General features: G+C 46.7%; 1 protein-coding gene across 1 annotated transcript in view; it reads right to left on the bottom strand.

The window, feature by feature from the left end:
• Positions 1-8,075: 8,075 nt before the first annotated feature.
• The window catches only part of IL5RA (interleukin 5 receptor subunit alpha), a 50,977-nt gene continuing 32,027 nt past the window's right edge, over positions 8,076-27,025 (bottom strand). Inside the window, exons 9-12 of the mRNA XM_065885171.1 lie at positions 26,561-26,699; positions 14,071-14,167; positions 12,724-12,808; positions 8,076-8,162 (exon numbers count right to left, since the gene is read on the bottom strand). Coding sequence (XP_065741243.1) covers positions 8,076-8,162; positions 12,724-12,808; positions 14,071-14,167; positions 26,561-26,699 — 408 coding nt within the window. The remainder of the gene's footprint in view (positions 8,163-12,723; positions 12,809-14,070; positions 14,168-26,560; positions 26,700-27,025) is intronic.

Here is a 27,025-nt window from a genome sequence, read left to right as displayed (position 1 = left end):
CCCATAGTGATTTCAGGAGCAAGCCTTTTAAAAATCAAAGACTTAGAGTCAATCTCTGGACCTACCCCAAATTATTCTATACAAAATGACACACACGGGGGCCTTACATATTCAGACAATTGCCACTTTTTCGACAGGATAACATTTGTGAAGTTCTAGAATCACAGCTCTCCAAATACTAGCAAATTATTCTATAAATCAGCCATAGTTCTTTTTCCCAAGTGACTTGAGACAGTCACAAAAAAACCGACATAGAATGTGGGTGCGTTCCGTAACCAAAATGAGTTGAACTCACCTGACACATCCATTATCATCTTTTTCTTAAGTATTTTCACTTCTTAGTATAAATATTAATATTTAATCATTTTAATAATAAAATTAATAAAATAAAAATATGTAATAATGTTAATAAAAGAAGTTAGGCGGTAGGGTCCTCAGTCAGATACCAAGTTTTCCACAAAGCCTCTCTCAGTTTCCCTATCTGGCACTGACCTCTCGTTTCTGTGATTCCAGAGCGTGTCATGAATACTCATGAGTGTCTGTGTATCCACTATCTGGTATTTAAATCACTGGCATTCGTGTCTTCTCCCTCCCTGTAGACAGAGAGTATCTCAGGGTTACAGTTTGGCTATGATTCTTAACTTCTGTTACCAGGCTCGTATGCACCCATCTCTGACCCTAACAAAACTAGAAGGTGGAGAATCCCTGGCACCATTTGGAGTGACTTCCCCAGGCTCTGCCCTCCTGCCAGGATATGATTACCATGTGCCAGTCAGACTGTCCATTCTGAAAGGAGGCCCCTTTCCCCTCCTGCTAAATGGGCCATGCAGAATAAATGTTCCAATTCCACAACTCAAGGATAAACCTACAACACTCAGCAGAGCTCACAATTTCAACAAAACCGGCCTCTGTTCTTTATCACCAACAGTCTGCTCCATTGTAGATGAGAAGCCCTCCAATAATATAGACCACACGGAGAGAAAGCAGTTTTTAAAAAATGTCAACCAAATGATAGAGCTGAATGTCAGGAAACTGCAAAGCCGAAGTAAGTTAAATGTGATATTCCCAATCTCTGTAAACTGGACTTTCACTACATATTCTTACCGGTTGCTAGGCATACAAAACTATCCCAGGAAATGTGTATATCTTAGGATTTTAACTAACAAAGAATAATAACTCGAATTTTTTTCCTAGTGTTAAAGGGCTCTTTACACTAAGAGCAGCAGATGCAGGTTTCATCCCCTTTTCACTCATGAAATGGAGGGAAAGAGGTGATACGACACGCCCATGGTGACACAGACAATTAGAAATAAGGATTTACTGAGAGGAAGGACGAGAGAGGGTAAGAAGCTGGTCTCTTAAATTCAACCAGAGGGCAGTCAGGACACTGAGTCAGCAAGAAGCCGGTGGTGAGGGGGGAGGGGAGGTGGGTGAGGTTGAGGTTGGGAGGGGGAGGGGTTCTGAATTAGGACCAGGCACAGGACAGCCATTCAGAGGAACCCAGTGCCCTCTGTGTCCCAGGCCCTGTTCTAGGCACAGGGTAGTGGCCGGCAGTCAGGAAGGGGGACCCCACAAAGGCCGCAGAATGGAGGAGATGGGGACACTCTAAGGCTGGTGTGAAATCACCTGGTTTGGAATGAGACTGGGTGGGGAAGCCAAGAGACCAGCCACGGCATTTGTCACAATACAGAGAAATGCAATGATGATAATAATTGCGGACAACAGTGATGCTCTTAGTATGTACCAGTCTCTGCAAGTCATCCTGCTGGTTTAGTTCCCACATAGTATTCGTATTTGGTACATGGGGGACCAAGGCTGGGAGGTTTACAGGTTTGTTCCAGGTCACACAGCCGACCAGGGAGGCCAGGAATTCAGATGCTGGAGGCTTGTGACTCCAGGCCTCTCTCCAAAAAGTTAGATATTTATACCAACAGGGAGGGAGGGAGGGAGGAAGGGAGATGATAGATAGATAGATAGATAGATAGATAGATAGATAGATAGATAGATAAGGATACCGGTTCCCAACAAGAAGGGTAGTGAGCTTCCTAGGAAGTTGTACACCGGGTTGTTGAAAAGTGACCAGGGGCACGGGCAGGGCTCCCAGGTGTAGGGTTCCTGCAGGGAGAACCCATACAGCTCAGGTGTGGTGAGTTCTTTGCTCCACAGCGGTCTAGCTCAGCTGCTTGGACTTCTTCAACTACAAAGGAGGGTCTTTGCTTGTTTGTTTTACTTGGCTTCAGGTGTCTCAGAGTTGTTTTTCTCACTCGGGCTATCCTACAAGATCAGGGTAGACAGATAAAGTACAGGAGGCCCAGTTAAACTTGGATTTCAAAACTAGTACTTTTTTAGTATAAGCATGTCTCATGCAACGTTTACCGAAAATTCAGATTTAACTGGGCCTCCTCTATTTTTATTTGCTAAATCTGGCAAGTTTATGCAGGGAAAAAGTTGCCTGCTCATTGAGGTAATTCATTTCTAGTGCTAAATTCCAGGGTCTTGCTGATGTGTGATCAGTTCTTTGAAGGTTGATGCCTCTGAGGGTGCCAGCACGAGGTTTGCTGTTTTAAGCTCTCTTTGGTTTGCTGAACTCTCCCACCCCCTTTCCGAGGATGGGGTGTGTGTGTGTGTCCAGGGAGCTAGGCCCGGATGGCTCTCACAGCTGAAAAGGTTTACTGTCGTCGAGCCCTTTAAGAGGAAGCTGGCCGACCTTTGAACTATGGCACCAGTTGCTTAAGTGTTGATTTCTTTCCCCCAGTTTTCCCCCAGGCTTATGCATTCTTTCATTTTATCACCTGGCAGGGACAAATCTTGGGTTTTCATTTTAATAACTGAAAGAAAACGAATAATACACCTTCACGGGGGAAAAGAGCCCACTGGAACTTTAACAAAAGGCACGTGAGTCACGTGAGCAGAAAGGGCGGTACGGGCTCCCGGAAGGTCGGTGGGCGGTAGAGGCTCCGGGAGCCCGGGTGCCGCCGGCCGCTGAGCTCGAGGCAGGCGTTTCTGAAGGGAGAGCCACGCCAACCGTGAGTTCTTGTAACTTCTTTGTTAAACTCTAGTGATATTTCTGCTGTTCCCACACAGCGTTAATAAAAGAGTGTTGCCTAGAGTTCGGTTCTTTCGATCTGAGCTGAATAGAGTTGTCTAGTCTGGCTTGCACTTAAGAAACTTTCTTTTTCATGGTGTAAGTTCAACCAGTTCCTACGCAGCTGTTCAGGGCACAAAGATAAACAGGGCCGCCTTCTCGATTTCGGAGTGTTTCTCCTTTAAAGGAGACAGAAAATTTTTAAATAATAAGTGATAAAATAGAACGGAACAGAAGGTACTTGGGGAACATAGACTTCCTGGTGGCAAAGAGCCGAGATTTAGAAGCTAAACTGTCTACAAGATGGGGGGAAAAAAAAAGATTGAAAGGGCTTGTCCATCAGAGAAAGCTTCAGCCGCGCCTTGGAGGGATGAGGGACATGGTAGTTGTGATACAGGGGTGCTCCCGGGGGACGTGGCTGGAGAGCTACGGGGAAGCCAAGTCGGAGGGGACTTTGTTTTAAAAGGAGCTTGAACTTGAAGGTGCTGGAGTTATTTAAGGGTTTTGCGCAGGGGTGAATTAGGTAGATGTGCTTCTGCTGAGATGTCTCAAAGTAAAGGAAATACTGGAGGCCGGGATACTGAGAGGCTGCTGCGTTGGTTCTAGCTGAGGGATAATGCAGACAGTAGTGTGGACAAAGAATGAGAATGTTTGGGGGGAAAATGAGAAATGTGCTCCTGTTCAACGTGCAGACAATTCGCTGTCAATTGTGTTCGGCGTTTCTCGTTCTGAACTGCATTTACATTCATATCTATTATCTAAAAGGGGGATACTGGGGGAAAAAACACGGTTAATTCTTTAAGAAGAAATAGTTTCTGAAAACCAGGTACCCTGGAACTTGGTCTGTGGGCTGTGGAAGCAGGAATAGCTGCACAGGGGTCGTCACGGAGACCCTTGAGCAGACACGAAGTCCTATTCTAATTAGGTTTTTCACCTTTAGTCGTGCGCTCAAAGACTGTTTTCAGTTCTCAGTTCTTGCTTCCAGATATCTACTTTTTCTTTAACAAATTAGCACCTAAGGATTGTTAATTCCACCAGCAGATGGGCCTGACACATACAAGCCTCCCCCATGAAAACGTTTGGATTTTTAATCAGGATGTTCTCGGCCCACACGGAGTTCCTCCCCAGACTGCATCAACAGGCATTTCAGTGAGGCTCAGGTGGCCGAGCTCTCGGCAAACTGCCCTTGCCCCTCTGGTCTTCCCGGCGCGTCCCCTGCTGAGCTCAGCGCGTCGCAAACGCTAAATTTCATGTGGGGCTGAAATCCTTATTGGAAAGGCTGTCGTTCAGAACCGCTGTTCTGAGCCTGTGACCATGAAGGCTCTTGGGAGGGAGGTGGCCGTCCACCGTGTCCTGGTGGGAGATGGGAAGAGGTGGGTGCTTATATCTCATCAACCTGCTGACGAGGGTATTTGCTGTGAAGCGTTCACACTCTGATTTGCCATGACAGGGCAGTGAAAACAGGACACACCGCTCAAAACCCAAGTCCTTTTGTTTAGTAATTTACACATTGTAGCGCAGTCACGTCATCAGCAGAAAGAGACCCAGGCTACACCAGCCAGATGGCCGGGCACACGCGAGCCTCCTGGTTATTTCCAATCATGTTCTCGCTAGACACCCGTCTTCCTCTCCGTGCTTTCAGTTTAGACCTTGATGATCTCTACCAGAGAGCATTCAGTTCCAACTGTTTGCAAGGAACTGTGACGGGGTGGGAAGAGGGTTTAAGAGGGTCCAAGAAGCATTGATCCCTTCTAAGAGTCAGGGACTGTCCCAGAGGCTGCAGATAAAAATGCATTTCACATGAGCCCCATCGTCCTGGATGGCCCATCCTACAGGGCAGCCGCTGGAAGAGGGGGGGCTGAGGCCCAGAACGAGGCCCCGGAGGCAGGATCAAGCAGACTCTGCTTTGGAAGTTTTCACGAAGGAGGAGACGTGGGGTACACGTTCCCAAAGACTGAGTGTGAGTTCCACAAGGCAGAAAAGGAAGGGCCTAACCCTCTAGGGAGACACATGGGCTGCTGTCTGCTGCCCTGACACTGATTTCCCCAAATCAGGCGGTGGGTCGGGCTCAGTACCGGGGTGACGGCTGCTACTGAGGTGGAGGCAGGTGGGTGTGAAGCCAGCACCTCACCAAACAGAAAGAACTGGCCGCACTGGGCACGGCTCTCTCCTTGTCCAGCCTCCTCGGCAGAGGCAGTTTTCACAGTCCTAGGTTTCCGGGCCCCAGTTTGAAAGAGATCAGATGTGGAGTAATAAGTCAAAAAAGGGGTAGGGTTTTTGTTGTTTTTTTTTTTTTTTGCAGGGCTTTGCCTGCAACAAAACAGTTGGTTTTCAAATTTTGATATTCAGCAGAATCACCTGGAGCCGCTGTTCTCAAAGTGGGGTCAGGAGACCAGCATCAGCGTCACCTGAGAGCTTAGGGGAAAGCAGATTCTCAGGCCCCCAGGACCTACTCCGTCACAGGCTCTGATCTGCTTTAGTGACCCTGCCAGGTGATTCTGATGTGCTCAAGCTTGAGAATGCTTAACCTAGGACTCCTACAGATTCCTCACCTCCATTCACAGAGCTTCTGCATCAGGTGATGAGATACTTTGCCAGTCATTGCAGCCATGCCCTCCTGGTCCCACCCCCTAAGCAGGCTTCAGCTTGTTTCCTAACCGTCCCCTCCACATTTCCGGGGTCACTAGTGCCTGTGATTCAGCCCCTCACTATCCATTTCTCCTCTAACGTGCTCTCTGAGCCACAGTGATTGCATCTGTCAGACAGGGGCAATCGTACCATGTGGGCTTCTCAGGATTAGAGGTGATGTCTGGGAGGCGTGTGGTGCAGCTCCTGACATTTGGTGTCTTAGCTCAGGCTGCTGTAACAAAGCACCACAGTCTGGGGGACTTATAAACAACAGACGTTTATTTCTCAGAGTTTTGGAGGCTGGAAGTCCCAGATCAAGGTGTCAGCATGCTGGGGTTCTGGTGAGAGTCCTCTTCCTGGTTGCAGAAGGCCAACTTCTCATATCGTCACGTGGGGGAGAAACTCTGTGGGATCCGTTTGTAAGAGCACTGATCCCATTCGTGAGCATTCCAACCGAGTCATCTGCCCAAGGCCCCACCTCCAGATACCACTACATTGGTGTGTGGAGTTTCAACATGTGAATGGGGGGTGGGGCGCATTCAGTCCATAACTCTTGGAAATAGGCAATAACTGACAGATGACAGACTGCTGTGCCTACTGTCCTAGGCCCAGGTCCCTGCTATTTGCAGTGGATGGTTATCAGAAGAACAACCCCTGGGGACTTCCCCAGTGGTTAAGAATCCACCTGCCAGTGCAGGGGACACGGGTTCGAGCTCTGGTCCGGGAAGATTCCGCATGCCGCGGAGCACCTAAGCGCGTGTGCCTAGAGCCCATGCTCTGCAGTGAGAAGCCTGTGCACTGCAGTGAAGAGTAGCCCACACTCGTTGCAACTAGAGAAAAGCCCGCGTGCAGCAACGAGGACCCCACGCAACCAAAAAAAAAAAAAAAAGAAATGAAAAGAAACACAACCCCTGGAAGTATTTGGTAGTCAGTCAACATGCCCCATTCGTCGATCAGACTGACTAAATCAACTATGAAAAGCATGTAAAGAGTCTGCCATGGTGGAGGTTTGTTCTGAGCACTGTGACCTTTCCCTGTTCTAAGCTTCCTGCTCCAGGGCCGTGTACAATCAGCACTGTTTGGATCCCTTCAAGTACCAACTGTCCCTCCTAACCCCTCTCTGCCCAGGCCGCACCTGTACTTGGTTCTACCTGTAGCCCATGGCCCATCGCAGGGGCCACCCATCTAGTTGCAGACTCATACGGGAGGATGTTAGAGGAGGAATTCCTGTCTAGATTGGCATGTTTGTTGGGATACCTGTAGGACCCCTTCCAAACCTCCAAGGCTAGCGCTGACCCAGCACTACTTGACCAGATGCCCAACAGGTTGCTCTGAAGTCTTTGCAAGCAGACGTCTTTTCAGAAAATTCATTAATTAAGTGATCCCCTTCCAACACAATTCCACCCAATGCCTTCCTCAGTATATTCCCAGAATATCAAGGCTGGCTTTGAGGATATAATCTTCAAACAAAATCCTGTCCCCTCCTTTGGTATGGACTGATACGTTAGCTTCTTAGGTTTTGAAATTAGTTTGCCTCAAGTGATGCTACCTTGATTGTGCCCGTTGAACTTGAGATTCATTCTCTCCCTCATTCTCTCCCTCCCTCCCTCCCTCCCTCCCTCCCTCCCTCCCTCCCTCCCTCCCTCCCTCCCTGTCTCTCTCTCTCTCTCTCCCTCCCTCTCTCTCTCTCTCCCTCCCTCTCTCCCTCTCTCTCTCTCTCTCTCCCTCCCTCTCTCTCTCCCTCCCTCTCTCTCTCTCTCCCTCTCTCCCTCCCTCTCTCCCTCCCTCTCTCCCTCTCTCCCTCTCTCTCTCTCTCTCTCTCTCTCTCCCTCACACACACACACACACACACACACACACATAAACACACACACACACTACTAAGAAAAAGTATTCCCGAACTCAGAATAAAAGCACCATGGCTCCCACTTGCTATAGGGAAGACAGTCTTCAATCCAAGTTCACTGTTCAGGATGGTGCAAAATGCTTTCTTCCTGAGATTTTAGCTGATCGTTGCCATTGGCAGTTGAGCCAGTCAACGTGGCACTCACTACCAGAGTAAACACAGTTGATGTTAGCCTTAATAACTGCCTCTCGTGCAGAAGTGTTTGAGGTGAGTGATGCAGATCAGGAGGCTGGCAGGTGAGGAGGTGCTGCCCTGTGCAGAGATCAGACCTGGCAGGACAGTCAGATGAATCAATCAACCTGTGTGAGTTAGGGATTTGTCTGGGTGTTTTTCCCCTTGCAGCTAGATTGAGTGTTCAGTAAACTCCAAACTCCTCTTAGCCAAGAAACAGTTGTTCCCGTTCTTATCCCCGGGGCTCGTGCGTGTGAGTTGGTTTTGACGATGCTCCGGGGACAGTCAAAACACGGAGTCCTCCAGGGTCTCAGATCCAGCCTCCTCCGCATAGCTTATGACTTCAGTTTCTGTTTCATTGGAACCAGTTTTCTGCAAAACAAATCATCCTTCCTTAGATGTCTTCTAGAGAACTTTCTGAGACTTTGAATTTCTTTACAATTGGTTTCAAGTCAATTTTGCTTATGAAAATAGTAAATGGTCACTGAAGAAAGTATGGAAAATAAGTAGGAAGAAAACCAAAAAATACTGATCAACTTAACTCCCAAGCACAGCCCACTGTTTGTCTTCAGCCCTTTTTTCTAGATAGAAAGTTATCTTTACAGTTATATGAAGAGCTTTCTAAGTGGATTTCTTTCCACGTAGCATCACATCTTATTTTAAATTCCATACAGCCAGCCCTCGGTATCCACAGGCTTCGCACTTTTACATAATGGACCCGAGCGTCTGCGGTTGTTGGTGCCCGCCGGGCCTCCTGGAACCGTGCTCCCTGCAGATGCTGAGGGATGACTGTATGTTCTTTGGCTGCCTCATTTTGAATAGTTCCATTGTATGCCATCCACAGTTGACTATAGTCTTCCCTTAAATAGGGGTGTTATGTCCAATTTTGGCTATCATAGATAATGCTGATATTAATTACAAAATTCGTGACCAAAAAAATACCTTCTGTAAGAGATTGTATTCCTTGACCCCCTTTACTCAATCAGCACATGTTTTTCATATTTTTTTAAGTGAAGTATAGTTGATTTCCAGTGTTGTACCAGTCTCTGCTGGACAGCAAAGTGACTCAGTTCTACACATATATATTATTTTTTTATATTCTTTTCCATTATGGTTTATCACAGGATATTGAATATAGTGTCCTGTGTTACACAGTAGGACCTTGTTGTTTAGCCATCCTATATACAGTAGTTTGCATCTACCACCCCCAAACTCCCAGCCCATCCCTCCCCCTCACCCCGCCCCTGACAGCCACAAGTCTGTTCTCTATGTCTATGAGTCTGTTTCTGTTTTGTAGATAGGTTCATTTGTGCCATATTTTAGATTCCACATATAAGTGATATTATATGGTATTTGTCTTTCTCTTTCTGACTGACTTCACTTAATATGATAATCTCTAGTTGCATCCATGTTGCTGCCAATGGCATTATTTCATTCTTTATGGCTGACTAGTATTCCATTGTGCTGTATATATGCACCACAGCTTCTTTATCCATTCATCTATCGATGGACATTTAGGTTGTTTGCATGTCTTGGCTATTGTGAACAGTGCTGCTGTAAACACAGGGGTGCATGTGTCTTTTTGAATTATAGTTTTGTCCAGGAGTGGGATTGCTCGATCATATGGTAGTTCTATTTTTAGTTTTCTGAGGAACCTCCATACTGTTTTCCATAGTGGCTGCACTAACTTACGTTCCCACCAACCATGTAGGAATCATTCCACACTTTTGTTCTTTTGGCTGTGCTAGGTCTTAGTTGCAGCACGGGGGATCTTTCTTAGTTGCGGCACGTGGGCTCTCAGTTGCAGCATGCATGTGGGATCTAGTTCCCTGACCAGGGATTGGACCTGGGTCCCCAGCATTGGGAGCGTGCAGTCTTAACCACTGCACTGCCAGGGAAGTCCCAGCACATTTTTTGCACTGGACACCACGTGATGCATTGAACACGCAGTGATGAACACGGCAACTGTGCTCTCTGCCTTACGTACTTCTAATAGGTTGTTGTCTACTTAATCTCGGAAGGAACCCTCTCCGGTTACCAGCGTAGAAACAGAGAATGGCTGGAAACCAGTCTGTAACCAATGGAAAGCTGAGAATAAGAGTTTTTTCAGTGAGTCTTTTTTATCACTAAAAAGCTCATCCCCCTGCTTCCTCCCTCCCTCTCCTCCCACCAGAGCCTGTGTCTTGAACGTTACAGAACAATTTCTGACTCAGGCCTGGACAAGCAAAAACATGCTTAACAGCCTCTTCTGGGATAGCAGCTACCCTCTGAACCCCAGGATTCTGGGTACCAACATCAAGCTTAGAAGTATGAGCGGTGATGAAAAGCAGAGGGTCTCCTTTCCCACCAGGGGGAGGCTTCCTGCGGTTTGCCCATAACTCTAATGGGCCCCCTCATTGTCCTTGGAGCAAAGGCCCCAAAAGTGGGTTGGTTGCACAGGCTCTGCCTTTGAAGGTACAGGCTGGGGCACTGCCGCACGTGGCCCAGCTGTGGTCAGCTCTGTTCTGAGGCACCTACTCCTCCAGGTGGAGGTGGTAGAACTGAGGGCAGGAGGTGACCGTTCATTTCCCCAGTTCTCCCCACTCTCCCCCTCCATGCTGCGGCCCTCCCGCCCCACCCCATCCCTCTCACTGATCTGTTTTTCCTGACCCGCTGCAATGTGAGAGGAGAGTGCGTTGTCCGGAAGAGCTTGGCAGTGATGGGTTTTGACATAAATCCTTTGCTTATTCTGAAACCAGCCTGTCTATCCCAAGAGTTGTTTTGCACACATGACTTGATGGTTTGTTTGTTTGTTTTTGGCTGCATCGGGTCTTGGTTGTGCGGGCTTCTCTCTAGTTTTGGTGTGTGGGTTTTCTCTTCTCTAGCTGTCGCTCACAGGCTCCAGGGCATGTGGGCTCTGTAGTTTGCGGCACACAGGCTCTCTAGTTGAGGTGCTGACCTCAGTAGTTGTGGCGCTGGCTTAGTTGCCCCGTGACATGTGGGATCTTAGTTCCCCAACCAGGGATCAAAGCCACGTTCCCTGCACTGGAAGGCAGATTCTTTACCACTGAACCACCAGGGAAGTCCCCATGGCTTGATATTAATTAACAACAAACCGCAAACTTACCCAGTAAGCTGTTAAGCCAGTTTCTTTTACCAACCTCAGAATGTGCAAGGAAATCTTTGGGGGCTGTGAAGGGAAATGAGATACCAGCACTAAGATGTGCTATTAAGAGGCTGGGTCAGATGACTTGAGTCTGCTCCTTAAACCACAGGTGCTTTCCAGGCATGAGTGTGCCAGATCCAGGAGGGATCCACAGCACGAGTTCACAGGAGGAGAAACAAGTTTCACAGTGGGGCACACTTTCCTTCCAGAAAAGCTATGGGTTAACAAGAGCAAGCTGGCGGTCCCCCTGATAAAGGAGACCACAAGCGTGGAACTGAGGGTAGGGGTGACTCTTGGGCCAGCCTCGATTCTCTGCTTCAGTAGGTCAGTAACTGTCATCCGCTAGATCATCCCAAACACCCGAACTGCAAACTCTAAAGAAAGGTCACCTCTTACTGCAGTGATGCATTTTGGTGAGTGAGTGATCGACCCAAACGCCCCTACAACCAGTCACCAGTTGACTCATCCTACCATGAGTAACTTTATCAGAGAGAAAATGAAATTTATTAAGAAAATTGCTTGATGAGGGTCTGCAGGCTGCAGCCTGTGGGCTGAGTCTGGCTCATTGCCAGATTTTGTCAATAAAGTTTTATTGGCCAAAGCCATTTGCATATTGTCTGTGGATGTTTTCCCACTACAGTGGCAGTGTGATAAAACATTTGGCCCTTGAATGTTTACTATCTGGCTCTTTACAGAAAGTCGGCTGGCCCCTGATCTAAATAACCATTCAATTTAAGGACAGATTTAACAAGCAACCTGCAATACACTGAACATCCCAAGACCTTGCTGACAAAAATTAAAGAAAACCTACAAAAATAAGGTGAGATGTCACATTTACAGATCGGAAGACTCGTTATGTTTTAAGATGTCACTTCTCCCCAAATGCACCTATAATACAAGACAATCCTGATCAGGATCCCAGCAGCTTTTTTTGTTGAAATTGATAAACTGGCTCTAAAATTTATATGGAAATAAAAAGGACCTAGAATAACCAAAACAACTTTGAACAGTCATGTTTGGAAGCCTTACACTACCTGGCCTCCAAGTTTACAATAAAGCTCTAGTCATCAAGACTTTGTATTAGCATAAAGATAGACAAATAGATCAATGAAACCTAATAGTCCAGAAATAGACACAGATATACATGGACAACTTATTTTCAACAAAGATGCCAAGGCATTTCACTAGGGAAAGGATGACTTCTACCATGTGATGCTAGAACCATTGGATGCCATTGGTAAGTGAGCATTCAGTTAAGCCTAAGTGCTCTGAATGGTTAACAGCGCCTAAGAAAACATATTTGGAGAAATCATTTGCCTTTTCTATGGTTCTTTATACTAAGGAACTAGGAAAAATCCCTCTGAAAAACTTTACTGATTGGGGTACCCATGTGTAGAAACACTGATTGTTAGAACGTCAGAGATAAACAGGTCATTGGACCATCGCATCTGTGCCCCTTACTGTGCAGAAATGGAAGTCAGGGCCCATGGGGTTGAAGGAATTGCCCAAGGTCTGGGTGATAAGAGCTGGGTGATAGAAAATAAAAGCTCAAGTCTGACTGGTGAGGACACTCATAACGGAGTAGGACCTTTGCAATATTCAAAGACTGTAATGAACATATATTAAAACAATCAGCCGAAGAGCAGAATGACAAAAGCAACCTGAAGGCACCTGGCCTCCTGGGTAAAGACCCTGCCTTGTTACATGGAAAACGAATGACCCAGTGACAGATCCCTGAGGACCCAACCCTGGGCAGATATGACATGTCATAAGAACCTTCAATATTACCTCATAGTTGATGGTTACAAAGAATTCTTTAATATTACTCTTTGGTGCCGGAACAGGTGGAAACACCTTGGTCCACAAGTGGCATCTGAAAACAGAGTAAAGGAGGGAAATAGATAAGCAAGAACAGCCTTTCTTGTCCTTAAATATCTACTCTAAAACTTGACCTAGTTAATCCCTGGGCCTGCTGTTTTGTGAATTCAAAATGTTCATCGACTAAGACTTCCAAATATCTACACTGTAGTAATAGTTGAAGAGCTTGGGGGTGCTGCAAGGCTCTGATGGGACTTCTGAATCATCCGAGGAAGACAAAATGGCAGTTGCTTCATGTTGGTGCGTGTTACCAGGCCTGATTGCTGAAAATGATGTACATCACGTGCGGGGGGCCCCAGGGTTACCCACGATGCTGGTAGGCAGCCTCTCCCCCTAGGTGCCAGCTCTCAGGGTTTACTGTCTTTTTCTTCTCCTTTGAGCTGCCAACCGCCCCCCAGCCTATAGATGCCATCTGATAAGACATTTTTAATAGTGAAGCTGTTTAAAATAAAAGTCACTTTCTAAATTATGAAAAAGCTAATAAGATAGAACATGTTCTGCAGCCTCCTAAGTGGCGCTTGGCCTTCCCGGACACCAGAAGGGATGAGAAGTTCTTACGGGGCCGTTTGCAAGCTCTAGGTTTGGCCACCAAATCTGCATGACACTTCTAGAATCTGTCTGACCTGGGAATGATCAGCCAGTAAGGGACTGGATGACCGAAGGGCCAGGGTAGGAGTTGGTACCTCATAGTTGGGGATCATAACACAGGAGGTACCATAGTGAGTTCAGCATCCAGTGGGATGCCTTCCTTTACCCAAGACGTAACAAGCATGCCCTGGGGGCTCAACAGAGGCAACCAAGTAGGGAGTGGAAGGCAGTCAGGGAATCAAAGAAACACAAATGTAAAAACCTTCATAGAGGGACTTCCCTGGCATTCCTGTGGTTAAGAATCCACACTTGCACTGCAGGGAGCACGGGTTTGATGCCTGGTTGGGGAACTGAGATCCCGCGTGCCACGCTGTACAGCCAAAAGACAATCCTTTGCGGAGATGAATAGCCTGTCGGCAAATTCAGGAAGGGGGTATCTAACGACCGAAGGCTGTGTTGTGCTCTGTATCCAGTTTCTGTAAATCACCTACTGTTTACCAGTTTTTTATTTGGTCCACACTCATCTTGGAAAGGCTGCCCGGGAAGACACAACAATGTCATACATTCCACCTGATAACAAGAACCCTGCATCCAGTGGATGCATGGCAAGAAGGTAAAAATCCAATATTTAGATCCCAGTGAAAGCACCCAAATAAAAAGAATACCTACCTTCTGCAGATGAGTGAGAAAATTAACAAGATGAAGCAGATGGTCGCCATAACTGCAATAAGGAACCATGTTGTCCAGGGCTTCTGCTCATCGTTTCCTAACGAAAAAAAACAAAGCAAACGAAATCAGAACTAGAATCGTCAGCAGGAAAGACTTCACTAGGGCCTAAGAGGGCTTGGGTCAGAGTTCAAGGCGCTGGTGATGCTGGGAAGGTAGCTTAACCTCCCCGAGCTTTAGATTTCTCATCTGTAAAATGGGGCAGGGTGGGCAGGGAGCATCCATCCCACAGAGTCGATACAAGAGTGAAATGAAATAACGGCAGTGGCAGTGAGGCCACTTTTAATCTTGAGGCATTCTTTAATCAGTGAGCAGATACTCATGGAGTATATTCTAGGTAATGTGCCAGCTGGATCTCGGAGCTTAGGAGCTTTTGGTGATTACTAAGGTTTTTAGATGAAAAAGGTGCAAAAATGTAAGCCTACTCAGTAACCTAATTGCAGTACAATCAAAACATTTTACAAAGTTGGACTTTTAGAGGAAGTAGAGTGTGGGATAATACTCATAGTTCACAACAAAGGTATCAGACTCCGTCGTAAGTTCACAATCTGAATTATCCTCACAACACCTCTTACGTTTATACCTGTTGTTCACAGATGAAAACGTGGATGCTAACTTGATTCAGTACAGAAAGTATAAACATGCCACATGCTGCCGACCATCTAGTTAAATTTGCTTCTAATCTATACTCAAGGATAGATTCTTCTGTGGGCTTTGATGATAGCTTTGGGGGGGGTGTGATTTTTTTTTTTTTAAGGTACTGGAAATACCTTCAAGAAAAACCCAAGGCCATTTACCAAATGGTGTTTAAAGGGTAACCTGCTTGCTAAACTGTCTGATTCATTTTTAGAGAAGAATGCAAATCTTGAGTTATCTCCCTGAATGCATGGGTCCTTTCTGTGTTCATTCATTCCTTTATTCGCCCATTTAGCCAATATTTACTGGGCTCCTATTATGTGTGGGACGTTATGCACGTTGCTGGGAGACAGTGTTAAAAGAAAGCATGTGAACCCTCCCTTCCTGCAATTGAGGGAAGAAGTCGATAAGCAAATAAAGACACAGGTAATTTAGTGACAGCAGCTCTAAGTACAGAGGTGAGATATACACCCCACCCCAGGAGAAGCAATCCTTGGTTTGCCATTAACGGTTTCTATTATAAAATGAGAAGTGAATGTAAGTGGAATTTTCAAGTCCCTTGTAAAATATCTTAAGACTTCCAAAAGCCCCAAAATACTTAAAAACTCACATCTTTCCAGGTATCAGGGTGGAGAGATGTCTCGAGGATTTAATGCTAGTGATTCCAATGTTGCCTTGATCTCGTGCCCTTTTTTTGTTTGTTTTTCTGGCCTCCTGAGAACTCTTAGTTGAGGTTTATCTTCTACCTCCCAAAAGCTTTAATCTCTCCTTCATCTCTTTCCTTCTGCTTTCAAATATTCATAGAGTCCTTTATCTTGAATAAGCCATTACTTTGCTCTGCCATCTCTCCCAACTATTATCCAATACCTCCTTTATTTCCCAGCCTCATTTCTTGAATAAGGGATTCAGGCAGCTTCCTTTTCCCATCTCAGAAAGCACTTTAACAATTTGCTGGTGGCTTCCTCCTGGTTGAAGCCAAAGGACGGTCAGTTTCTTTTTCCAACTTTATTTTTCCTGACCTCCCTCCTGAATTCAAATTTGATGCTTGCACCCACCTGGAAACCAAGCCACTGGCTCCTTTACCCAAATATTCCTCTTCTTCAATATCATTTCCTTCCCCCCTTTCTAATTTCAACTGCCCCTCACCGCTCAGCCTTAACCCTTTGGTATTTTCAACTATGGTCTATTCTTTGAACTTTGAAATGTTTGTTGAGCATAGCTTCATCTTTTAATTCCATGGCATCCTCTCCTGAGTCTTTATCCCTGCCCAGCTCCCAGTCTGGATCTGAGACTGCCTGTAGGCAGAACCCACTGGGATGTGTCTCAAAGCTGACAGCATTCAAAACCAAACTCACACCCTTCTTCACATCAAAACAACTTCCCTCATAACTTCCCCATTCTGATCTCCCTTCTTGCAAGATCCCAAACTGGAATCCTTGGAAGGCACTTGGATTCTTCTCATTCTCTGTAGCCCCTCCCTCCTTTCCTCATCCACTTGGTTTACATCACACCCAACCGTAAATGCAAGAGAACCAGCCATATGTATACACATATCCCCTCCCTTTTGTATTTCCCTCCCATCCAGGTCACCACAGAGCACTGAGTAGAGTTCCCCGTGCTATACAGCAGGCCCTCACTAGTTATCTATTTCATACCCAGTGGCGTATATATGTCCATCCCAACCTCCCAATTCATCCCACCCCCCTTTCTCCCCACCACCGGTGTCCACACGTTTGTTCTCTACATCTGTGTCTCTGTTTCTGCTTTGCAAATAGGTTCATCTGTACCATCATAAATGCAAGACATGCATGCTTTTGTGTCATGAGTTTGCCTAGTCTGGAAACCTGGGTTCTATTCTTAGCTTGTTGTGAAGGTGGCCGTTCTGGGCCTCAGTTTCCTCATCTGCAAATATGAGGAAGTTGAACTCTGACCCTTAAGAACGCTCTCAATGCAGCACATTTTTTAGTACCCCTGACCCAATCCACGGCATTGTCATTTGGGGTATACTGACCTCTCACAAAATTGACTTTAGTATATTTTCATTGGTGAAAGTTGGAAAGTTGTAGAAAAGAACAAAAAATAAAAGTTATCAGAAACCAGCAGTCACCAATAGCTTATCTTCTATACATGTTTTGACATTCCCTTTTTAGGTACCAGACACTCTGCAAAGTGCTCACCTTGCAGTCTCACTTGAATTCTCACAGCAGTGCTTCAGGGTGGGCGCTGCTGTCCTAGTTTGATGGATGGAGGAGCTGTCGCAGAGAAGGGCGGAGGGGGTCAGCTGGGGACCACAGCTGGTAGCCGGGGGTGAAGCCCAGGACGTGCTGAGCAGCCGTGCTCTTAACCACGGTGCAGGGACCCCGTCCCACTGCCCACCACGCCCAAACCCAGGACCCACTGCATGGGCAGGCGCTTCATGGAACACATCCTAAACATTTCTCTGTCACGGAACACCCTCCTGAGCATCCTCTTCCCGGCCTGATACCGCTTCCCTCCAAGGCAGCCCTGTTTTGTTGTGGTGTCTCAGCTGTTGGGCATGGCTGGGTTTGCGGGCTGTGTCTGCAGTAGAAGGGGGCTGCCTTGTAAGATACCAGTCTTCCCGATGATCCCTAGGCTCTAGCCAGGACCGAATCACTTTATTTAAAATCTCTGACCATGGCGTTGAAAAAGAAGTTTCATGTATTTATAGCTGTTTTACAAACAGGTGGTAGCCACACTTTGGCTCTCTGGGGCTCTGCTTTTCATCATTTTACAAACCTTTTATTTTCCCAAATCCCATAGACACTCACTGGTTCTAGGATTCGTATTCAGTTCTCTGGATTGTCACCGAGTGTCCCGTTAAACCTAGTTTTTACTGCACTTGCACGTAGCTAATATAAAGAGCAACTGGGACATACTACTACCGTGAAGTCAAATACCAGCTCGCTTTATTTCCCACTCTGATTTCCTGAATAAGGGATTCTGCCTGCTTCATTGCCCCATCTCTGAAACTCACTGTAGTACACTCTGAACCATTATGCAAGTCCCCTAACAAGTACATTCAGAAACTCTAGACTCATGTACATGGAACATAAATTTAGCAAGGGTTATGCCAAGTAGCAAAATTATTCCTGTTTACAAGTAGGTTAAACAGGTGAAGCTTGAGTCCTGCAGAAAGAATGAGTCGTGTTATCAATATTATCCGGGTGGCACCCTGGGTCCCGTTGGTGTCTCAAATTGTGCAATTCTCTGCAGGCTGGTATGTCAGGTCCTGATAAAAGTGTCGTTCACTTCTGAGCGTGCTTACACAAATCTTTTCAGTTAAACCACTCTCTAGCTGTTCACTTGAGCGCTCACGTTGATAAGTGAAGATTCTCTCTGAATTAACAAAACCTCTTTGGAGAGGCAACTGAGTTTATTTCTTTCGATCAAAAAAAAGTTACCGGTGCATGCAAGGTTCTATGTGGAAAGCAAAGTCACCGTCACTGCCTGGAGGGAGGGGGCACGTGAGTCATTTCTCCCCACCTGGTTTCTGCAGTGTCCCACCTTGCTTCAGAACTACTCCCCTACCACCACCTGAGAACAGAGCTAACCCCCCCAGAGCCGAGGTCAGCTTTACTGCAAAGAAAACCTAAACTGGCAGGTAAATTCAGTGCAAGAAAAAGGTTTCACATGTTCACTACCAAATGGAAATTGCTTGGGGATTAATGCAAAAACGAAGTTGAGAGTCAGTTATGTAAGTAAAATGAATTAAAGACAGCACCTCCTCTGATTTTACTGAAGGTACAGTTCCCACTGACAGTGTATATCCTTCCGGTCAAAATGATTAAGAATTTTAATTCTGTAGAAGTTGGGAGGCCCCTCGGTACATCATTAATTTGAATTTTGGGGTCTCTGACATTGGACATTTTCTTAAGAACAAGCGTTTCAAGGTAACTTGAATCTTTTCTCTGACTCAAGAATGAGTTTTCTGCCGTCAAAACGGAAGCCACGGATGTTTCTTTTCAAGAAATTGATGGGCGCCGCTGTTTGGTTATGCAGAGATGAGCTTTAGAAAGACGGAGTCGCAAAGCCTGTCCTGCCAAGGAGAAGAAGCCCTTCAGACTCTGCACCTCATTCTAGGATGTTCTCCCAATATTGACAACTTGGAGCATTTGGGAACTCAGCTGTCTGGTTTCTTGGTGACCTCGGCTTCCTCAGTTTCTGACGTCTCGACCATTTAACCTTGACAATTAGCCAACTAATGAAAATTCTCATGCTGTATATCCCGGGAGTGTATGGTGGGAAAGGGACGGAGAGGGACGAATAGCTTGGTGTTTAAAGAGAATCAGGCCCTGGACCTCGTCCCAGCTCTGCCCTCAGAGCTTTGTCAAGTCATTTTCCTCCTGGTGCTGCAGCCCCACTTGTTCTAGAATTGTATGATCTTTGTAGTTCAGACTAATAACACTTAGAAGGTCGATTTGGTTTGGAGGCTTGTTCCACCCTTAAGCTGTTCATACAAGTATGACTTTTAGGGATTCCATGTTGCGTTTGAATCTAGTTTCAGACTCAACAACAGGTTCTGCAGGAAAAGAGCTCATTAGTAAATTGATGGGGCTCTTCCAGTGAAGGAGCCCTACTCTGTTAAACCAGCAGGCGCTGGGAGGAGTTCTGAGGGCACTGACAGGCCTGGATAACAGAGGATGCAGGTGCATTAGTCTACAAAGCCTCCTGCACTTGTCTCTCATTAGAGCGGGAGGCTGTGGCATCGTCTGCGAAGGGACCCGCCAAGCCGGTCACAGGCTCACAGTGCCAGCAAAAATCATAAGCAAGCCCTTTGGGTGGGCGAGCTTTCTAAGGCAGCTGTCAAGTGGATTGTGGGAGGGTTTTTTTAGGGAAAAAAAATCCCTTTACCTGATTTTGGGAGAGTGAAAGAGAGGGGTCGGCAAATGCAGCCTCAGTGGACAGAACGTAGGTAGTCCAGGGTCCAGAGCAAAATGCACAAAACGTGTTCTGTGTTCGTCTGGGGAAATTGGACTCAATGACCCAAAATATGGAAAGGACATGGAGATGCTTGGGATGGGGGGGCGGGTGTGTAGGTGTACCTTTGCGCACTCAGGATTCCCTAGAGGTATCGCTGCCGTACTGTTGGTCTGCATTTGTCCCCAGTAGGACACGACCTGATGAAACTAAATAGAGAACCCCTCTTCGCCATCTTCTTCTTTGCAGACTTTTGCACACAGCACGGAGAGGTGTGTGCTTTCTGGGGCCCTAGGCAACCCAGAACTTTCTTCCCTGTAAGGGGTTTGCTGGCCCTGTTCTACCAACCTGCTAAAGCAACTGAAAGCTGGCTGCAGAGGCTGCAGTCTTCACGTAGAAGTAAGAAACAGGGGTGAAGCGCTTTCATCCTGGTTCGGCCGCTTACAGCAGAGGTGACCCTGAGCAGGGAGCCCTCAGGAGCTTCCATCACCTGGTTTGCTCAACGGGGATAAGAACTGGCTGAGTTATTCCTGCAGAGTGATTGGCCCGGTGCTAGTTCATAGTAGGTGTTCAATGAATGTTATTATAACTGTGATTATGATTAAACACATCGTGTCAGCAGTAAGGCATCAAGATAATTTCCCTAAATCATGAAAGCCAGACTAAGGCTGGAGCCCTTTCAGAATCCTCAGAAGGCAGAGTCATAAGCTCAGGCCTGGAGGGAAAGAAAACACCAGATATTCAAGATACTAGAGGGTAGGAGAGGGCATAAAGCACGATGGTCCGCACCCTCAAGGAGGTTTATATTAAAATGAACGCCATGGACAACTCGTAAGGGGATATTTAGACTAGAGTAGCCTGAAGAGGTCAATGAAAATGTCCCCACTGCTTGGGCTCCACGGAGGCTGACCAGCTCATGAGCTGCAGGGCGACCCTTTCACTGCCGCCAGTCTCCACAGCCAGTCCTCCTGCCTCTGTCTCCCTGGCTGGCACTGTCACCCACGGGGTGATGAAGCATCACAGAAAGAGCATGGCATGGACCCAGTCCTGTGGCTGTGTTCTAGGTCCAGATCCATCACTTCCTAGCTCTGTCACTTGGGGTAGTTCCTTAACCCTTCTGCGTCTCTTTGCTCATCTGTAAATTAGGAAAATCCTGTGTTTGTGAAGATACATAAGATAACATAGGTGAACACGCCAAGCACAGTGCCTGCCCCAAGATGGGAGTCCCACCTTCCTCCCGTCATCTGGCGGGCCCATCTCGAGGCACAGGTCACGCGTGGCAGTCTGGTGTGGACACCACACCTCCAGGCGGCCGGGCCTGAAAGCACAGGGGAGCTCCCTGCTCCTCACATTCGGGGACAGAAGTTGAAGGCTCCCTGCTGGCCCGCCCTCAGGCCACGGCTACCAGCCTGGAAACCACAGGAGCCTGGGGAAAAGGAAACAGCGGATCAAAGCGGCCACCACATTTACCAACCCGAAACCCCCCCATTTACAAAGAAAACCCATCATCGTCACAAGTTATATCCCCCTCAGGGAAGCCAAGTGGGTTTTTCCAGGTAGTGACTGGGTCAACGTTTTATTCCTCAATCAGTTTTTGTCGCTAATGAGCCGGAAGCCCGCCATTTCTTCACAGAAGCTATTGAATTTGCAAAATTCATTTGGAAGACCCAGGGATAGTGGATCTGAGCTCTCTTCAGTGTCTCCCCTTCACCTTTCTCCTTCTTGGTTTTCTCCCTTTTTCACAACAGTGTGAGGATGTAGAAAGAAAGATGGTGGCAAAAGGAAAAGAAAAAGAGCACAGGCGCGGAGTCTGAGGGTGGAGCCGGCAAAGTGTAAAATGTAGGAGGTGGGCTGGAGGATCTTGAAGGTGGCACCAAACCTTCAAACCCTCCAGGTTTTGATTCCACGTGCCCTGGGGCCGGTGTGCCGGGTTTCCACACTCATTCACAGCCCATGAATGTCAAGTCCGAGGACAAAGGCAGCAGAGTCTCCCTGTGGGACCCTTGCTTCCATCCCAGCCCCAGTTCTAACTTCCCTCCCTGATTTTCTGCTTCCAACTCTTTTCATGAAGTCCTTACGGATTCTAGAATGTGTGATGCCTGTGTGTGTCCCCTCACCCTAAAGACACACACAGGCAAACAAACTGTGACAGAAAGCCACGGCCAGGATTTCCTGTGAGTAACAGGTCTCGAGGAAGATGCCCCGAAAGGAAGCCGCCAGCCCGTGTCGACCTTGACCGCACAGCTGAGGCATCTGAGAAGTGCGGTGAACTTTCCCCTACTCCCTGGGGTGTAAGTGCTATACATCTCAAGCCTAAAGCAATATTTTTTTTTTTTGTAAATACATTTTAATTGGTACCTGGTACCATCATCGAATAGATCCTGGCCTTCAGATACGGCCTTCAGTGATGTCAGGGCAAAACCCGATTTTGTTTGAGGGGCAGGGCCTGTGCGCTGGCGGGGGTGGGGGGAGGAAGACCCGTCACCACTGATACACCAGCAACACGGCTGGGTGGATGGATGTGTAATACTCTTTTCCACGGGGAAGGGCATTATTGTAGGAAACTTTGTTTTCATTATTGCTTGTTTCCTGCATGATATTTGAGCTTCCAGGAGGGGAGAGAGAAGAGAAGTTGATGAACTTGAGAAAAGGAATATCTTCACTCAGACCAGAAACCACTCAGGAGACACCAGGTTTTGGTAAACAGGAGATGGCCCAGATAACGAGGGAGCAGAAGCATCCGGAAGTTAAGAAAGTTGCAAAAGGAGGAAGAAGTGTAGAAAGTTAGCCCTTCAGATAAGGCAGAGAAGCCAGCTGAGGAAGGGCAGCTGATAACGAGGGCTGATAAGATGAAACTGCTCCTTGCATCTGAGAAAAAAAAGTATTCCATGTTCTGGAAATCCCAGCACAGGAGGGCAGAGTTTCAGGGCAGGTGAGGAGCGCGCTGTGGCTGGCTGGACCCCTGATGGCTGCCCCTGCGCCTCTTGACTGTCCAGGGACCTTGCCAGCTGGAGCAGGACAGCAGTCCTTTCTCATCAGTCAAAACTTGCTCATCTGGTGTCTCTCTCTTGATTCAATAACCCTGGGTGATGATGGGTTAATTAGTAAATTGAATCTATTCCAGTTCGCTAATTGACTCCTGTGTCACCTATTTGAGAATATTATCCATTAACAGCCACTTCTTGGCTGTTTGATAACTACTGAATTATTTAATCTCTCTGGGCCTCCGTTTCCCTCAGATAAAGGAGGTGGACTTAATAATGTCTAACAAAGAGGTGATATGTGAGTCGGGCCTTGGTGTGAAAGTGGAAGGGGAGGGCTCCAGGGTGCCATTTTGAAGACAAGGTAGGAGTGGAGGAAGGATGTCTAGAGGAAATGAATGGAGCGGGAACCCTGCCTGGTAGGCTGCAAGCAGATCATTATTCTCGCTGCATCCTCGCGGGGTAAGGAAGAGCCATGTGGAATGTCCCAGAGGAGCCCGAGCTTCCTGTGATGTTTATTAATCATCCTGATGACAGTAGAGAGCCTGCATTGATTAAATTCACTAATGATCCTAAAGTGAGCAGGGAAGTCAGTTCCAGAAAGGATGGATTTATAAGGCGCGTGGTAATATTAATCAGCTTATCTTCATGACCAGGCTGGCAGCAAATGAAATGGGATTTGCCGTGGGTGATGGCAGTGAGGCACACCTGAGAGCAAATGATAATGAGCCCGGTTCCAAGCTAGGAAGCTGTTATTTAGAAAATAATCATGGGGCGCCAGCTCTAAAGTGGAGAGTGAAAAATAAATTAAAAACAAGCTTAAACTCTCAGCACAGGTCACAATCTCTCTCTCAGCACTTTTGTTGGCAGTTGATGGGGGTAAGAGAACATGAAAGGCAGAGTAGGGAAGAACTTACAAGTGAGGAGACTCACGTGTTACAGGTGAGGAAACTGAGACCCAGAGGGGTTAGAGGTGACTGACTAGGTCGGGGGCAGCCAAACCCTGCCACGCTGGTCACCACTCTGTCCCCTGCCGGGGTGACAACAGATGACCGCGCCTTCGGATGACCTAAATGTAACTTGAGATTCCCTCTCAACACAGCTGTGGAAGCAGTCTCCGATAACTGGGCTCATGAAATATTATCTCCGCATCTCTAACTTCAGTCAAAGAGTTAGGCACTGGTAGAGCCACGACCAAAACCTAGATCTCCCGATTTGTCTCTCGCTTTCTTCTGCTCTCTAAGTTCTAAACTCTCAACAGACAACACTGATGAGAACTCAAAACCCAAACACTAAAAAATCAGAACTGGCTCCGTAGCCAAGATTCCCGCCTTGGTCTGTCTCCAAGTTAGTTTGAGGTCCTCACACAGAATTTAAAAAAAAAAAAAAAAAAAACTCTGAAACTATATGCGCAGTGATGTTGGGAAGACACTCAGAAATGTCAATAATTGGGGGCCAATGAGTTTTCGGCCTTTGGGAAATAACAAAGCATTAAAAAAAAATCCACCAAATGCGGGTCATGAAAATTAAGCTTCTGTCACAGGCGTTTGAAGAAATTCATAGCCTTGTTGAAAATTCCCTGAGACGGATTCACGTTTCTTCTGCTGGTCCCCCTCTTGGGGAGTAGAGTGGATTTTGTCTGTGCAGATAAAGCGGTGTGGAAGGGGTGCCTGCATGCGGTGGGTCTGTTTGGTCAGGTTGGGGCCTGGACCTGGGGAGGAGGCAGGGGGGAGGGGGAAAGACTGGCTTTGGCAGCAACCTGAAGTAGGTGCAATTGGCCGGTTCTCAGTTCCTTTTGTCCTTTCTGCTTCCTTCCCAGCAAGCCTCATGCTGGTCCTCTGAGTCCCAGTGCGGTGATGTGGTGGCCGTGCCATAAGGCTGTGCTGGTCGTGTCACACAGCTCTAGAGGCTCCTTTCCCCTTTGGAAGCTCAGCGACTCAGTAAGACCAGTTCCCTTGCAGACTCAGAACCCAGCTCCATTTCTCGGGTCTTTCCTTGTCTTTCCCAGTCTCCCTTGGAAATCTCCCTGCTATGCGTCTGGTCTGACTTACATCCACATGGGCCCGTGGGTCACTGCCCAGGAGTGCCCTGCAGAGATACCCATTAGCCTAAGGGAATGAATGAAATGATAGAAAATCCTAGCATGTGCCGAAAGAAATCTCTCCTTAGGTACACCCTTCAGTGGAGCGTTAACTACCTCGTACGTTGAGGGACAGTGATATTCACGTGCTTGACCAGCCATAATCACAAAGTTAGCTACCAGGATCCCTTAAATGCGTCTTTAATTTGTTCAGCTCTTTGCACCTTGCAGCGTCCCAGCCCCCATGCCATAGAGCTAAGGTCTCTGGTGCTGGCGTCAGTCAACTTGGGTTTGAATTCCTTCTCTGCCACTTACTGGCCATGCAGAGTTAAGCAAACTGTCTAAACTTTCGAAACCTGTTTTCTCATCTGCAGAACAGTTTGGTGGATAGGATTAGTGAAGCTAGTGCATGTGAAGCACTTAGCACAGGGCTTGGAGGATAGTCAGCAATAAATGTTATCTGCTGTTGTTGTTTGTATTTCACAATAACCTGTGAGACAGGAGAGGTGGATATTAATTACCTCCTTAGTCCTGGGAATCCACGGATGGGCAGAGAAGTGGTTTGTTCAAGGGTATGTAGTCAGTACGTGCTAAGGCTGGCATTAAACCTGAGCTTTCTATGGAAGACTCCAGAATTCTTCCCTCCTCTTCGTGTCCTTGTAGCTCTTATGCAGCACTTAGCCACATACGTCTGCATCCCCAGGCTGCATGTCTGTGGCACATACATGAGCTACACTAGTTGTTTTTTAACTGGCCAAGATACGCAGATAGTATCAAACACAGGGTGTGCATGTTCTAGCATCACAGTGCAAGGCCACCTCTCCAAGTTATGGAATTGCCCTCTGACATAAAAGGAGAATGGAAATTTGCCCTTTCATTTAGAGCCACCATCATCACCCTTCTCCAGTCCCACAGACAGATACAATGATCATATTATTTGCCAAGTAAGCTAGTCAGTTTAATCATAAACAAAAACAGCTGCAGAACCCATGCAGGAGCCCAGGTGATGCCAGTCCTTGGGATCCTCTAGGTCTGTTACGCTGAGGGCCCAGGGCTGGATCCAGATTTTGTGGGCCCTGAGCTTATTCAGTTTTGGAATCTTCTTTATGAAATGAAACAAAAGTATGAATTCAGAATTAGGTATAGGAAAATTATAGAAATGGAGACCAGATTAGTAGTCGACAGGGGTTAGGAATGGAGGAGAGGAGAGAGGAATGAAAGTGCTTAAAAAAGGGCAAAAGGAAGGACCCTTGTGGTGACATATACACAAACCTGCACATGGGATAAAATTGCATAGAACTAATACACACACAAATGAGTAGATATGAAATCGATGAAATCTGAATAAGATCAGTGGGTTGTAGCAATGCCACTTTTTTGGTTGCCATATTATATTACAGTTTTGCAAGAAGTTAGTCTTGAGAGACACTGAGTAAAGGCTACGTGAGCTCTCCTGACATTATTCCTTATGACTGCATATGAATCTACAGTTATTTCAAAACAAAAAAAATTAATTTGGTAAAACTGAATAGAAGTAGGACCAGATAATCTGGAAAAAAAAAAAAAAGTACTAGACTTTGGAAGGGCTCTTGCTAGTGAGAAGCTGGAACACTGCAGCTTCATTGGCCTCATGGTAAATCCACCTCTGGTCAAAAAGGCAGCAGACTGACAGAGGATGAGGCTTAGTAGGGACGTGAAAGCATTTCAGGACTCACAAGTGAAGGTGTACACTTTCCAGGAGGATCTGTTATAACTACAAGTAAGGTCACTTGCTTTAAAATAAACAGGAGATACTCACCCACATAAATAGGCTCGCTCCAGTCACTGGGGGGTCCCACCGCTCTGCACACAGAGCTCACTGCTGCTCTCACTTGAATGGAATACTCAGAAATACCATCGATTACGGAGATGAATGTATTGGTCGTCATTTTTTCTGTCTACATGGGAAAAAAATATCATTGTAAGAATCCCTGGACACGCAATTTAAATTACGGCGATCATCAGGATGGGAGGTCGTATGTAAGTAATGTGACTCAGTATTCAGTGACCCATTTAAAATCAGTAAGACTCGCATCGATTAGTTTATTCTAGACCACTTCACTATGGAGGTGTTGGCAGTCACCCTTGGGGGGAAAGCTATGTAGTAACCAAAATAAATAAAACAGGCAGTTGTAAGATCTAGATGAGCCATCCGGGTCCAACTGATATTTCCAGACTGAAAGACTGGAGTGGCACATAGCAGAATGCATAACCTCCCTCATCT

Source organism: Phocoena phocoena, chromosome 10 (assembly GCF_963924675.1).
Source record: "Phocoena phocoena chromosome 10, mPhoPho1.1, whole genome shotgun sequence".
In the NCBI taxonomy this organism is placed as follows: Eukaryota; Metazoa; Chordata; class Mammalia; order Artiodactyla; family Phocoenidae; genus Phocoena; species Phocoena phocoena.
Note: the sequence above shows the minus strand (reverse complement) of the source record. Positions and strands in the feature narration are given on the sequence as shown.